At 37.9% G+C, this 16,296-nt stretch overlaps 1 protein-coding gene across 3 annotated transcripts in view; it reads left to right on the plus strand.

Annotated features, from left to right (window-relative positions):
• The window catches only part of TMEM117 (transmembrane protein 117), a 179,979-nt gene extending 164,206 nt beyond the window's left edge, over positions 1-15,773 (plus strand). For 2 of the 3 annotated variants that reach the window (XM_064731039.1, XM_064731020.1), the window contains 2 exons: positions 6,500-6,629; positions 14,799-15,541. In XM_064731039.1, coding sequence (XP_064587109.1) covers positions 6,500-6,629; positions 14,799-15,436 — 768 coding nt within the window. In that variant the 3' untranslated portion in view covers positions 15,437-15,541. Of the gene's footprint in view, positions 1-6,499; positions 6,630-14,798 lie in introns of all 3 variants that reach the window. The other variant, XM_064731030.1, reaches the window with a different exon arrangement.
• The last annotated feature ends 523 nt before the right edge of the window (positions 15,774-16,296 follow it).

Here is a 16,296-nt window from a genome sequence, read left to right on the forward strand (position 1 = left end):
GCCATATAGTGCTGGGATAGCCTTTCTATACCTATGTCTGGTCCTGGGGGTTGTCTTCAATCTTCTATCTTTGCACCTTGGATCTCAACTGAAGCAGTTATTCCACCACTGCAATGTTTTTTCCATATTAAATTCTTTAAATCAACACTGAGTGATAAAAGTGATAAAAGGTGAAGCAGTGTCTTCAATAAGGGACTTGGTACCCCATCAGGAACTGATGGGGTTTTGTTATCATTATTGTCAGTAACAATCCAGACAGGTGAAGCAAAAAGAGATGACCAGATCAAATAAAATTCTCTGGACTTGAAAAATATGAAGAGATTAGCGCTGATAGTACCAACATGAAAGAGTTCTGAAGAATAGTGTGTCATCTTTCACTGTGGGAGCTGAGTAGCCCCACTGAAGCCATCCAGGTATACAGGTGGTGACGTTAAGAGTAGATGTATTTTATTGTTTAACAAGGGCTAAAACCAGCACTGCCTATCAAACTGTCTTCCTATATTTGTCAAAGAACAGAAGGTCAGAAGGTGAGCAGTAAGCTTGATCTCACAAGCATGAAAGTGATTTCTAGTCATGGCTGCTGACTTCCTTTCTTACCTATGTTTGAATGAAATATTATAAATATGTTTGCAGTTTAGTGGCTCAGAGATCTGTCAGCTGTAGACATCACTGTGAGTTGCAGCACTGCAATGAAGTTAGACATAACCACAAAGAAGTTGAACCTTTGTCTCTGAATTCTGGCTGTTCATTTCTTACTTCAAACACATGCAAAAATAGGAAACCATTGCATCTCCTGAAATTTCCTCATGATGTCTGTCTGTCATGTTCTAAGATGCAAAAATATCTGAAAACAGTCTTCACCTCAAAATGTTTTTAATAAATACATAAAAAATGCTATAGGCATTCATTCACATACACATTCAAATACACATTTTTTCAGTTCCTGCCCTATTTTTATTTACTGTTTTGAGACATTTAAAGTACAAGTGTGTTCATAGCATTAAATACAGCATATGTCATCATTACTTAAAGCAGAAATATTCAATGTGCATTATTCCTCTTCCCCTATAATATTTCAGCAGTGTTCAGCAGTATTTATATTGTTCTTAGTGTTATTTCATATTTAATGAACGCACCAAGAGCTACATGCAAACAGGAAGAGAGATAAAACCGTGGCACATTTGTTCACCATTAGTTGTCAGTATTTTCTAATCATGGTCCCACGTTCTCTGTGGCATTTTTCCCTGGGAGGAGAGGCTTATAGCTGAGGCATGTGGGGCTGTGTGTGCATGATGCATGGGATGTGGTTTGCTGAGGGCTAGCATTCCCCTCCCAGACAGCTAATGATCCTGACTTGATCCTGCCAGCACCTGCTCCTCATCCTCTGGGGACACGGCCCAGAACCTGCAACAAAAAACACCAAGGACCCAACCTGCACAAACCAGCACACTAGGCATTGCCAATATGCTCCTGGGCAGCTGTGCGTCCTGGCTTGAATGGTCAGGAGAGGGCTTCCCAGGAAATGCCTTCTCTTTCCCTCAGACAATAGCAAAAAATGGCCAGATCATATCGGAAAGTCTGGCTTTGATGCTTAGTTACCATTCTAAAAATATCTTTACTTAAAGAGCTACCAAACTGGTGCTGCTAGCTGCACTGCAGGCTCTTAAACTAACACCTGACATTGCAGCAGAGAGTACGTGCATCTGTTTGGCCTGGATAGCTAGAACTAGAACCAAAGAGAATCAAAATACCATGATGTCCTCCAGTTTTTTCTGTGCTTCGCATTTAATGAAGTAGCTGAGGGAAATCACAGGTACTCTCTGCCCATTGCAACACCAGGATGAGACCCTTGGTGATTTTAAATTCATCCTCTGGCTGCCCTTTCCTCAATGACTAGAGTGAAATGAGGCAATAACCTTATTTGATTTGCACATGCCACAGAACTTTCCACTGAGGTTAGAGACCTCTGAGCAGCTGATTTAAGCCTGCTGGTTCTGGGTTGGCTCTGCCTCCACACACAGAGTGGATGTGTGCTGCAGCCCCATCCCCCCAGGCTGGGAACCACTGAACTCAATGAGTATTAGAAATCTGATGGTGATGGATTTAAAGGAGAAACAATCTGTTTGTGAAGTATGAAAGGTACATATATGAGCTAACCTTGTGCTTGTACAGCTTTATTTTTACAATTCTGCAGTGCATTCTAAATATGGTATTTTAGGCCCAGTTCCTAATGGGACCCCACAAATGACAGAGTACAGGCACCTCAGCAATGAGGACTAAAGCTGATCAAGTGAACTTTGCATAATTATGACCTGAAATCTTTAAAAACATAACACAGGGCACTCATATTCCAATGGTGTGCGCAGACAGATACCAGAGGCCATAGAGAGAAAACAATGTATAGGGAAAGGTGATGCAGGCCTGAGCTATGTTCCAGAGTGGGAAGTGTTTGTATTTATGGGCTTGAACATTTGGTCTGTTCGTGAAGCTGTTGTAAGTGAGGTGGAATATATCTACAAGGCATCTTGAATTTCTTAGGAAAACGTTTTTCTGGATATTGCTGAAATTAAGTTGTCTTTTGGCTTTCAGTAAGGGAAAAACCAAACACATTCAAAAGATTTTGGACAACATTTTCTTAGAATCTAGATAGTAAAATGGCCACTTTGTTTGGCTTGGATTTGATATTGGCATTAGCCTGAAAATGTAATAATAATCTACTTTTCTTTGGCACAGTAATAATACTACAGCTATGTATCTGCAGGTGATAATGTCAGTACACAGTTGACACTCACACTTGGCAAAGCTGTGAGTCAAATGAAGATCCAAAGGCTATTTAATCCCTAACTTAAAGCTTCATTTTCCTAACTGCTGCATCTGTAGTGACTTCCATAGAAGTCAGTAGGTTTAACTCATTATTTTCATTTCCTTATCGTAAAATTGCTTTCAAATACATTTTATTATTTGTTGGTGGCTTTAAAAAATATTTTATTTCTGTAATTTCATGGGACTGTTCTTAAAAAACAGACTGCATAAATGTTCTGATAAAGGTGTTACATTCAAAATTTTATTTATGGGGAAGGAAGGCTTTACAGATAAAGCCAAGATTTTATTATAACTGTTATTTTTAAACAGTGTAATCCACTGATTATTAGTTGAGATCTAATCATTACAGAAAAGAATACTTTTGTGCAGAAAGAAGTTTCAGTAGTAGTAGTAATAGTAGTAGTGATTAATAACAATAATAATGATAACAATGTCTAAATTCTTATGCACACACTTCTTAGTTTCTATTGCTTTTCCTTATATTTCATCCATCCTCCCTCTGTTCCTGTGGTTCTTGAAACGGGCAGTTTCAGCCTGATGGGGTTCAGTGGGAGCGTTATGCATGTCATTGGCATCTGCACTCCTTGGCTGGGAAGGTTATGATCTTCATCATTATGGTTTGTTTTTTCTTGTGCTAGAAGTTGCTTGGGGCTATTTTTATGTTTGATAACATGTTAAGACCTTGCTGTTTCCTCCTTCATTAAGCTTCACATTACAGATAGGTTTTACAGATAGCGTCTTATGTTCTCCTTGTTACCCCTAAAAGTAGTTTTGCCCAGCCCAGATCTGCATTTCTTTAGCTGAACACCAGTGAGTTGTTTATAGGTGTGAGGTCTGCAGCACCAGCCTGTGCCCATCTCTGCAGTTATGGCCACACCACATTTACAGTGCTTCAGTGTAATAAGGGCCATGATACAATTCAGGCGTGCTTCACGCAGTATGGGACATATATGTAGAAAATGTTATTACTCAGATCCAGATGAGAAAAAACTCTTTTTAATGAAAAACTCAGATGCAGAGACACAGACCATTGCAAAATTCTGCATGGTGGAATTTTATCTCTAAATCAGCAAAAGGCACAGTAGGAGCCTTGGGGCAAGGCAGGAACAGGAGGCCAAATTTATAGACCCCTGTTTACTTATAACTAAGACAGAGTTCACAGTTCTCCATTCATTTACTTTCAGGAATATGTAATTTATTTCTTCCTATTTATTCCTGGGTGAGAGTATGTATGAGTTGACAAGAGACACCAGTCCTGAGATGTATGTTAGAAACAGTGAACTGAAAGTGTGCACGCATAAAATTTTTATCTCTGGGAATTTTTAGAATGCCTACCCCCTGCAAGGGGATGTCTACAGATGCAGGGTAAGGGACTGCAGCTACCAGGAGTGCATGTGTTGCATTAATGATGAGGCAAAATGAGAGCATCCTTATTTTCTTATCTTCTTCATCTGTAAACTGGCACTTTCTGCATTTCTGTGAACATTAAGAACTAGGGAAAGGGTGTCAGATTTTCTCCTTGCCTGCACTTCTGTTAATCCATTTAACTCAGTATAACAAATAGTTAGCACAGATCAGCTGTTAGTGATCAGGCTGCGTGTTTTCCAGATCATAAACCTCTTCCATTTCCCTTTCATTGTAGAAAATGTTGGAGAACTTAGCAAGTCTTGGAAATTAAGTTATATATAGTGATTAATCTTTCAGAGGTCATATATATAATAGAATATCCTCAGTTGAAAGGGACCCAGAAGGACTGCTTCTGGCTCTGCACTGTACAACCCCAAGGATCACACCATGTGCCCAAGAGCATTGTCCAAACATTTCTTCAATTCTGTCAGGCTGGTGCTGTGACCACTTCCCTGGGGAGCCTGTTTCAGTGCTTAACCACTCTTTGGGGAGAAATCTTTTGAGGTATGTAACATAAAATGTCCCCTGACACAGTTTCAGGTCATACCCTTGGGTTCTGTCACTGGTCACCACAGAGCAAACATCAGTGTCTGCCCCTCCTCTTCCCCTCATGAGGAAGCTGCAGACTGCAATGAGGTCTCTCTTCGGTCTCCTCCAGGCTGAACAGACCAAATGAACACAGTCCCTCCTCACAGGGCTTCCCCTCAAGGTCCTTTACCATCTCTGTTGTCCTCCTTTGGACACTTTCTAATAGCTTTATATCTGTCTCATAATATGGCCTCCAAACCTGCCCCCAGCACTCGAGGTGAGGAGCAGAGCAGAGCAGGACAATCCCCTCCCTTGCCTGGCTGGTGATGCTGGGCCTGATGCACCCTGGACAGGGTTGACCCTCCTGGCTGCCAGGGCATGCTGACTCAAATTCAACTTGCCATTGATCACGACCCCCAGGTGCCTTCCTCCAGCACTGCTTTCCAGTATTGCACTTCCCAGTGTGTTGGGAACAGACAGGGTTGCCCTATCCCAGGTGCAGAATTTGACACTTGTCTTGGTTAAACTTTATACAGTTGGTGGTTGCCCAGCCCTCTGATTTGCCAAAATCTCTCTGCAGGACCTCTCTGCCTTTGAGGGAGTCAACAGTTCCTCCCAGTTTAGTAGATGATTCTTAGTTTTGAATATTTTTTTATTACTCTGAAAGAAAACTTCCTATCCTTACAAAACTGAAAATTGAATAATGGAATTGGTTGTCACAGGAAAACAGCTATGCTGGAATGGTTTTCATGTGAAAGAATCAGAAGTCGTTCATAGAATTCTTCACATTTTGAATTCCTTTATTTTATTTTTAGTAATTCAGGTGCTTGTGGCACCAGCTTGTTGAATACAAATCCAGGAGTGTGCATGGGAAGAGGGGCAGTGTGTTTGTAACAGGAGATCATCAACAATCTGCAGTGCGCAGAGTAAAGACACTGGCAGTAATCATCCTGATTCTAGCACTATTGCTTTCAGTTTGGGCTCTAATGAGCCATGCTGTCATACCCATTTTCTAGTGACTGATGGTGGGTACAGATAACCAAGTGAAAAATTCCTTTAAATGCAGCTCTTCCTCAGCTGGGGTACCACACACTACCAAAATTTGCATAATGCTAGGTAAGAGCTTCCACATTTCCAGCATTACCTTGTCAGCTGAAATATGGCAGTGGAGAAAACTGTGCTTGGGTTGATTCAGGCAGATTATGCTGAAGGGCCTGCACTTGCAGTGATTGTTTATTTAAATGTATGAAGGCAAAATACGGAAAACACCCTGCAAGTTGAACAAGTAGAATGCAAATATTTGTGGTGTTTGAAAGGCTTAGGCCACCTTTGCCAATCTCATACCTGTAAACTGTTTGCCAAATTACAAATTACTAAGAGTAAGTAGCATAGCAAGGTTTTTATATAGGTATTCATAGTGTTGCCAGGTTTTGAATAAGTATTCTTATCCTTATTCTGTTTTGTACTATCAGCTGGTAAGTTGGATTCAGTACCGTCATTCTGAGATGAACTTTGTATACACATTTTATACAATTACATGGAGTTGAGGTAAAAATTATATTGTAACATCTAATATAAATAAGATATTCTATTTTAAGTAGGTCAGTCAAATTTAAAGTAAGAAATCCAATAATGGAGGCTTAAATATAGAACATTTCTGTTTTATTAATTCAAGCCATTTTAAAGACAAAAATATACTGTGAAATCTTACTTTTAGGCTCTTATTTTTCTTTTTTAACAGGACTGGGAGTTTCCACATTTTATGGGTGATGTTGAAGTGAATCTTCCAGGCTTGCCTTCAGCACACATGCAATTCAAAGTACCTTATTTCCAAAAGATGCTGAAAGAGGAATATCACATACACATAACAGGTAGGTAATCTTACAGATTGTGACTGTCACACAGTGAGCTGCTTCTATGTAACAAATGTATGCTACCATGGTCTTAAATGTGTATTTTTTTGTGTTTGTCCCAGACTTTTTCTGTTTCTTTATCTCTCCATATCCATATTCCCCATATATAACCATTTCAAGGAAATGAGGAACCTGTATCTTACAAATCAGAGGGGTCTGCTATTTCTCACAGATTTCAGCAACTTCTTGTGACATTAAGTAATACATAATGTAACTTCAGACATCTTTTATCTAAAATTGCTCTCTCAGGGAAATTAGCAGCTTATTTCATCTCCAAATCTCTTATGCTTTCAGATGCCTTTGCTATGATTTATGCTAATATCTTTTTATAACTTCGGTCATTCTCATCTGGCAAAGGCCACTCATAGCCCTACTTCCATCAGTCATCTAACAAGAAGCAGACAGTTAAATAACCTCAAATAAAATAGAATTGCAGTTATCGAAATGGATGATACATATAGATAAAAAATACCTGATCCTTGCATTCTGTGAATCAGTATTTTAATAACAGTAGGGAATGAAAAAGAGAAGGAGGTTAAATAGGGATAAATATTTTGGTATTACCTTCAAGCTATACAAAAGGAGTATAGCTCCTCTCTCTACATTGAGAAGAGATGGATAATAATGGATAACAGAAGAATGCAGGTGTGAATTGGCAGGGGTCTTTAACTGCTAAGATAAAAAGTCACAGCACATGACGCCACACAGAAATAAAATAGATGAGGGCAACCAAGGACAAGCCAAAAGAAACTCCTGCAGACCAGGGACAAAAGGAGCATTCAGAGATGATACAAAGATAAGGCCAAGAGTTAGCAGGTGAGTCACAAGCTCAGCAGACAGCTGAAGCAGAGGGAAGAAAATGTGTCACAGAAAGAATGACACCAGCACTGAGCTGAAGCAGACTGAATGAGGCCTCGGAAAGAAGTGTTTTCAGCAGAGAATGCAGAAATGAGATTAAAAAACAGAAAAGAAGATAAAAATAGTGCAGAAGGTACCTGTTGGCTATTGACTGAGGGAAGGCAAATGAGCCAGCAGGAATTACAGATGGAGGGATAGAAAGTTTTCAAAATTGAAGGTAGGTGCCCTGCTGGAACGCTGACAGAGAACAGCCAGCTAACAAGGAGAAAGAAGAGCTGGTACATATCTGAGGGAGACCATTGAGCCATTAGTGGTTTATGGAACAGGATAAAATAAATTATGACCAGTCAGTGACTGGAAGGTGGAGGGTGAGAGGAGATGATGTTATGTGAACATGATGAACACATTTTTGTCTCCCAAGTGAGCAGAAAGAGAAAGGAGCAGAGGAAAAAAAATTAGTTTAAGCATCAGATATTTAATGTGAATTACAGGTATGAAATTCAGGGATAGCAAAAATGATTTTTTTTTCTCAAGGCAGGGAATTAATTTGGAGCGGCTCAGTCCCACAAGGTTCCCAGATGCCATACTGTTATTCCATTGTATCAGGAGAAGTAGTGGAATGGATGCACAGAGGAGTAGGAAAAATGGCTGAGGCCTGGTAGGTTGGGCTGTGTCACCAGATACAGAAACTTGGCATATAATTAATTGGTGATAGAAGAGGAATTGAAGAGCAAAGAACAGTTTTGCATTGTAGAAGAGACAGAGACATAGATGATAATCAGGTATAATCAAAGAATAAACAAGAGCAAAGAACATAAATTAGTGATCAGAAATGCAATCAGTAGCAATGCTGCTGTTTGAAAACAGGTCAACCAAATAAAACCAATATTTATGCATTGTAGTCTTCTGCAGAGAGGACTGGAATCCTTTCTGATTTTCTAGTGAGAAGGCATTCTTTTAATGAGGATGAGATAATGAATGAGGGCTGAGGAAAATTTTTCCCTGCTCAGCATTAACAAGATCCATTTATTAGATTCGCTAGACAAATCAATCCATTTGACTGCACATCACGTATCCTGTCTACTGAGAGCCTGTTTTATCTCAGAGCTAGTCCACCCTTTAGGAGATCTAATAAACAGCCATAACACATGGCACAAGAACCTCCCTTTGGGTAAGTTTTGCTTGAACCATCTGTTCTTGCCATCAGTTCTTGTCTTAGGTTAGGGCATCATGTAGGATAATTTGCAAGCTCTAGTGACTGTCTGGATGTGCAGATACTTGAATATTCTACTCAAATCAAGGTGTAAAATATTTGAAAAGAAAAAAAAATCCTAATTTTATATATATACATATATATATATATATAAAATATCAAGATTAATATAATTCAATCTAAAATGATGGACATGGATGCAACTACAGCAGGTGACATGGGGGTAGAACAATGGTAACAACAGGGAGCCAGCTTTATTTAAGCCCTGTTTAATACACAGAATCCAGAATTTAAATTTAACCATAGGACTCTTAAGTAACAAGCAGGAAATGAACACTGAGGCCTGAAAAATATTAATTTTAGCACTAGCTACATAGATAAATCCAGGCTGTAAATCTATGACTTGTGCTCTAATTTTTAGAAACTGAAAACCATTTTCTCCCAAATAGCAAGGAGAAAGAAAGCATGGCTGAAATAACATTTGCCATCCTTTTCCTGGCAAAGCTTATTCTTTATTAGTTCTTACACAGGCTGTTTTAGCCACTGTTAATTGATATAAATAAAAGCAATCCTATTCAATATTGTTTTTTCAAATAAGCAAAGGTCCCACAAAGGAGCAGCTCTAAGGAAAGCAACATTCTGAGGAGTCAAGGATTTCAAGCCACCGTTCTGTTGGTTTGTCCTTGATGATTGGTTTGTCCTTGATGGCTTTGAGCAAGTTGTGTACAGATGAATAATTTCAGTTGCATGCTATGTGTTGCCAGGTCTCCTGACTTTGTCACAAGTCTTAAGACAGTTGCACTTTTTCTTTTTCTTTTTCTTTTTCTTTTCCTTTTTCTTCTTTTTCTTTTTCTTTTTCTTTTTCTTTTTCTTTTTCTTTTTCTTTTTCTTTTTCTTTTTCTTTTTCTTTTTCTTTTTCTTTTTCTTTTTCTTTTTCTTTTTCTGTTCTTTTGTCTTTTTCTTTTACTTTTTCTTTTCTATTATTTTGTCTTAAAAACTTATCTCCTGAATACAGTGAGTAAATGAGAATTTCAGCTTTCATAAAATAAAGATCATGATTGCAGAGAAAAAAAATTAAAATTTGCTTCTGCATAATTCAGTTCCTAAAAGGGCAGAAAAATACAACTATATAAGGCATATTATTTTAACCCATGATACCTTAAACTAATAACACACTTCCTTAGTCCTGACTTATGATTTCTTAATGTTGTTGGCAGTAATAGTGAATTAACATCTTCTGACTCTTCAGTGTAATTTTGAATTTATTGTGAAAAGCTATCTTATTTTTACTGGTGAGTACCTCATTTTACTCTCATTTCTTTGCAGCTAGGAACTCCTTGCAATACTCCTTACTGAGTATTAAATATTTTCATTCTGTTTTGATAGCCACTTTTTTTGTTTTTTGTGAACATTTAAAAAAACTTGAATTCCTGCATCTGCTTGGCTCATCTGGATTTCCCTTGACAGATGGCTCATTGTAAAGTGTGTGTTTTCCTTTTTAGGCTGATGTTTATGAAAATACATAGTCTAGCCCAGGTTCTATAATACCCAGGGAAATTTGTAAAACTTAAAATAAATTTTGTTCAGCTTTTTTTGTGATTAAAAGACACTGGGTAGGAGGCCTGCCTTGTACCCTTTAGTGGCAGCATTGGAAATCCAAGAGCATCTACTGTCAAGTATGCAGGTAATTTCCAAACTGGAAATGTTACTATTTAGGTATCAGAAGAGATGGGAGATTTCTCTGGGTGTTTGTAACATGTTTCTGAGGGCTCTCTGACCCAAGTACCCTTCCACCCAAAGGAGGAATCATCTCCTTCATATCTGGGGAGTTACCAGCATGGCTGGCTTGTGGAGTTAAACCAACAGCGTCTCTAGATTCAGCCCAAGCTTACACAGGGTAGCCTGAGGGAGTCTGTGGGCAGAAATAGAAAGGTTAGAGGTAAAACCAAAGCTTTCCATGCACACAGACGTGAAAAAATCTCAGAGGATTAACATCTTATATCAGCTGTGAGTGGTCTGTCTGTATGCATGTACCTAGTTAATAACACCAATGTGACAGAAGATAGGAAGAACATTTCAAATGTTTTGCAGCAGTGTCTGAGTGGTTTTAGACACAAATTACAGTTGAGATAGAAGTCTAAAGCAAACATGTCCTACACTAGCCTCTGGCTGTGGTTGCACAGCATGAGGCTGCTTGTGTCTAGCCTTATTAAGTAGAATTTTCACATTACCTCCTGACCTCAGAAAAGTTCCTGAGGATTAGCTTCTACATGAGATCCTTTTGTTGGGAAATGAATGGTCTGTTCCAGAGTGGGCATACAAAAATAAAAGTGCTCCAGAATCAGCAGCTGTTATGGAATATTGGGATATATTCCAAATATTGTGTGGAGGATTGCCCAAAAATCTTGTTTGATGAAGAAAATATGTGAATTTCTGGAAAAGAGAAAAATAAAAATCCATACTTCTTTCAAAATGAGAAGACCCCTGGCATTCATGTGTAGTGCACAGTTGTTGAGCTTCAGCAGTGGGGGGAGACTGTTTCTAAGCAGACTTCTGTACAGGTTGATGCTCAGAGCATGGTGTTATGATGCAGGTCCAAGCTGCCACAAGTGGAGGTTATTGTAGAGTCAAGGTTTCCTTTCTGGTGAGTATTCTAGCCAGGAGGATACAATCCTCTTCAACAGACATGCTTTGGCAGAAAACAGGAGTGAATTTTCATCCCCAAGTACTGGTTGTAGTCTACAGTGCCTATAAAATCATGACACGTTTTACATCACAGCCTTACAAGGACACTAACACTCTTGGGTCCAGTTTTTATTTTGGAGGAACTTTGTTGCATCAAATTGCACTATTGTACCGTGTTTCCAAATACACCAAATCAGATTCTTAATTCTCCAAATATTATGTGCAGCTTGTAAGATGTCAGTGCTGCAAAAGTTATAAAGTTTTTAACCAGGTCACTTTTCAGGTAGTGCGTGGCTGAATGACACAACCTATTTTCCCACATGACTTTCTTCATTGTTAACTTGTTAACTATTGAAGACAGGACAAAATTCTTTCCAGTTTGCTGAAATGATTGACTAGCCTTCCAGTCTTGAGAGTTGATCCTATTACATTCTTCCATTTCAGATTTTGTCTTTGAATAAACCACTTTCCATCCAAGAAGGGCTAAGTGGGGTCAGGTATATGCCACTATTGGCCACACAAATTTCATTGAAGTAGGGCCAACCCTAAAGCAGCAGTAATACTAATCCTACGGAAGCCGGGTAAAAGACAACTTAAATGACTTTGTAGTGTGGGGCTCCAGTTTCCCTTGTCACTTTTATTCTGTAATGAAACTTGAAATTTTTAAAAATAAAATTAGTATCTGTACCTTCATAATACATTTATTATAATCTTTTCCAAACTTACAAACTTGAGTTTGTTCATGTGCAAGATCAAAGGTTGTGATTGACTTTTCACTTACCTAGCCTATTTCCTTTATAAGCTTGATATATGACTTAAAGATTTCTATGAAAATGGTTATGCTAAAATTAAGTTGCAATAGACAATCATTTAATATACATACATTACAAACATTTAAGTTATAATGTTGAAGCTTGGCCAATATATCAAATCTCTGTATAACCACATTTGAGCACAATGACATCTTTCTGCTCCAAAGCATCTCAGATCTAGGATGGCTGGGTTGGCTTCTTTGGCTGTCGTGCTAGCTAGCACAGCAGTGAATACCTGTCTTGGAGAGGGATAGATGGCAGAGGACATGAAAAAGGTAAATACTTTCTGTGAGTACCCAAGACAGCACTAACTCAGTCATTTTATTTCTAAGGACGTTAATGCAGCCCTTGGATAAAGGGATTATTGAGTAGGAGCAGAAAGATGTCATTGTGTTCATATATGGTTATAGTGAGACTGTTACTCATACACAGCCTTTGGTTCTGGTGACAACTGTATTCAAAAGAAAAGGAAAATTTATAGAGCTCATCAAGCATAACAGTGAAGCAGAAGGTGAAAAAATTGGCTGAAAATAAGAAATTTAAGGATTTTTGAGAAAATCTGCTATAGAACAGCAGCTGTTCTCAGTCATCTAGCTGCCATTTAGACATAGAGGTGGCAGCTCATCCTCCCTAAATGGGATGATGGACCTGAGTGGTTTGTATGACCCACATGAACCCAAGAATCACAGCAGCTGAGCTCAGGGCTTTGTTTCTGCCTGCCTAGCTCTGACTAGGAGCTCAGTGAGGGAGTTTCAAGTTCATACTTTCTATGAGACAGGAACAGTGTATCTTTCTATCAAACACTCAGCATCAAATAACTTCTGAAACCATTTTCAAAACATTTTCAGACAGTGAAAATACAAAAAGTAGTGCTATTATCACTGTGTCCTAAGAAATGGTGCTAAGGTAAAAAGGAGTCATCTAATTGCCCAGCTGAGGTAAAAACAAGAAGTCAGCTATTACATTCTGCCTGACAACAGCTATTGATCAGTGAATCCTGTGTCTTTGTGTTGAAAGACAAATGTGATGGGAAAAATAGAAACACTAAATACATGGCAAACATCCACAGGATACATCAAGTTACACTGAATTGTTTGTTATGTTATTTCACGCTTTAGCATCACTTTAAGTCTCTTGGGTGTTGATTTAAGAAACTAAAATATTATAAATGTAGTGTTAATAGTATGAAAAGATAGTTTTCTTTAACACGTCAATTATAAAATTTACAAAATCACAGGAGAAATCATAGAATGGTTTCAGTTGGAAGGGACCCTAAAGGATATTTGGTTCCAGCACTTTTGATGTGAGCAGGATACCCTCCTCTACACTGGTTTGTTCAAAGCGCATCCAACCTGACTTTGATAGAGGAGTTAATCAGGAATTATAGGATTGTCTGCAAGGTCTTTTCAGTTCAGTTTTGTTTCCAAACAGTGACGACTGTTCAACATAAGAGAATAACAAGAGAATAAATATTCTTGTTTATTTTCAATCTATTTAATCTGAACTGAAGAGAACCATTAAACATAGCTCCTGAATGCATGAAGTTAGTCTCCTTACCCTCCTGAAGAATTCTGGTTGGACAGTTTGAACACACATACTTTCAGGAATTGGAATCCATTAATTCTGTGCAAGTCACTAGCCTAAATAATCTGATAGATCCTATGATGATACATTTTCTTTTTCACTTGAAGCATACTTCGATATTATTCCAGCAAAGGCCATGATCATTCATCACCAGCAGAAACATTCCTCCATGTATTTGTTTTCACTTAATGCTGGCATGTAGATTTGCCAGGTTCTTGCGTGATGGCAGTCATCACTGCACAGGTGAGATCTTAACATATGTCTAACTAAAATGTAAGATATGCTATGACTGTGAAAATAGTATAATTCATTATGCATATTCATTGACACAGATTATAAAAAAAAATTAGGCTAGACTCAGAAGTCTACAATCAGTCCTTGCTATTTCTCAACAATCTCACTGTAATTCTATAAATCACAGTTTGTCTGATTGCTCATACCTGAATATATCTGCACTCCATAGTTGGTATATCAAACAACATAAGTATATACTCTTAAAATTCATATAGTTACCAACCTCAAAAACCTCAGTCACTCAGTACTTTCTGGAATATAAATGGTTCTGTCAAATGTGGCCTTTTTATGGAAAATTTCCATGTGAATATTTTTAAAGCTGTGGAATTACTGCTTTTTCTAGGTTTATTGCTCTATTACACATCACCTAGCGATCTAATAAGCTGGTCACTTACAAACGGTAATGTCAATTGAATAGTTCTACTTCTGTGCTTGTGCTACAAAATTGTTTTGTGTCCAGACCAAATTGTGAAATACTAGAGAACATTCAGCATAAATCTGACTGTGGTGGAAATTTATTTATTAATTTTTAAAAATATTTATACATTTATTTATTTTATTAATCTTAACAGGTTAATAAAAATGAAATTTTTGTTTTCTGAGTATCTTTTATGTGTAATGGCATTTGTACTGCGTTTAAAATGGATATATCAGATGACAGAATTTTCTTTTTCCAAACAGGCAAATGGTTTAACTATGGAATTATCTTCCTTGTTTTAATCTTGGATCTGAATATGTGGAAGAACCAAATATTTTACAAACCTCATGAATATGGTCAATATATTGGTCCTGGACAGAAGATCTACACAGTGAAGGACTCAGAGAGCTTGAAAGACCTTAACAGAACTAAGTTATCTTGGGAGTGGAGATCCAATAACACAAACCCATTGACGAACCGGACCTATGCCGAAGGGGACATGTTCTTGCACAGCAGGTTCACAGGCTCCAGCCTTGATGTCAAATGCCTGGCTTTTATTCCAAGTTTGCTGGCTTTTGCTTTGTTTGGTTTCTTCATCTGGTTCTTTGGGCGATTTCAGAAAACTGACCAAGGCATGGAGAATTTAGACAAATCGTACACAAGAATGAAACGAAAGTCACCATCAGATATGGGAATGACACGAGAAAACACACAGGTGTTAGAAGAACCATTGAATTTTCAAGAACCACACCTGGTATCCATAAAATCAGACTTAAGTGAAATAGTTTTTAATTCTTCTCTTCTAACTTCTGAAAACTTGAACGCACAACTGAACAAACAAGACAGCCCTTTACAGCCAGTACCAGACTCCTCTGTCCCTAAGAATAATCCTGTGACATAGAGGAAAATACCCAGGAAAATCAGTTTAAATAAGCAGTTACTCTAAGATTTCAGTTTTACCTTTTGTAAGTTAAGATTTACATAGTGTTTAGAATAAGAAACTCAACCTATACCAAGAGGTGCTCAGCATGCTTTTTCTAGGAATTTTGGTTTTTATTTGTATTATAGTATGTGCCTATTGTATATCTAACATTCCTTTATAGATTGCTTCCCAAAATTGCACAAGCTATTTATTAATACATTACCTTAACAGTATAATAGTGTATTAGATGATTACTTGCAGGTATAAAATTCTACCGTGGTGGTGCCTTGAGACATTAAACTGTTTTTTAACTCAACACCAGGTGTATAGCACAGTTCTTCTCATCTGTTTTGCAAAGCTTTTTGTATACGGTTGTTTCAAGTGTCATTTGATATCTTGACAGAGGAGAAAAATATAGTTATTCCTAAAGGTTTTCTGTTAGGATACCACAACTTGACTTTGTTATTTACTCATCTGTGAAGTCAGAGATTTTGATGACCAGACTGCAGAGAAGCATGGTGATTACCTTTTAATTTTTCTGGCTAGCTGCCAAACACAAATACAGATTTATTATGCAGTAAACAGCAGAGACATAATATGACATGGGTCACTAGTTGTGAAAATATGAGTCTCTCCATCAGTAATAGCAATTATGTGATAATGCCTAATTATGTTTTTCTTAATTAAAGATAAACTGCTCCTTGATTTAAAGTTTTGCCCTTCACCTTTTAGAAACAGAGGTGAAAATACCGGGTTGAAGCAACTCTTTCCATCATCACACCAACCCCATGCAACATCAAAGAGCCAATGGAGTGATTGTAGTAAAGGACACAAAGCCC

The sequence above is a fragment of the Zonotrichia leucophrys genome, chromosome 1A (assembly GCF_028769735.1).
Source record: "Zonotrichia leucophrys gambelii isolate GWCS_2022_RI chromosome 1A, RI_Zleu_2.0, whole genome shotgun sequence".
Taxonomy (NCBI): domain Eukaryota; kingdom Metazoa; phylum Chordata; class Aves; order Passeriformes; family Passerellidae; genus Zonotrichia; species Zonotrichia leucophrys.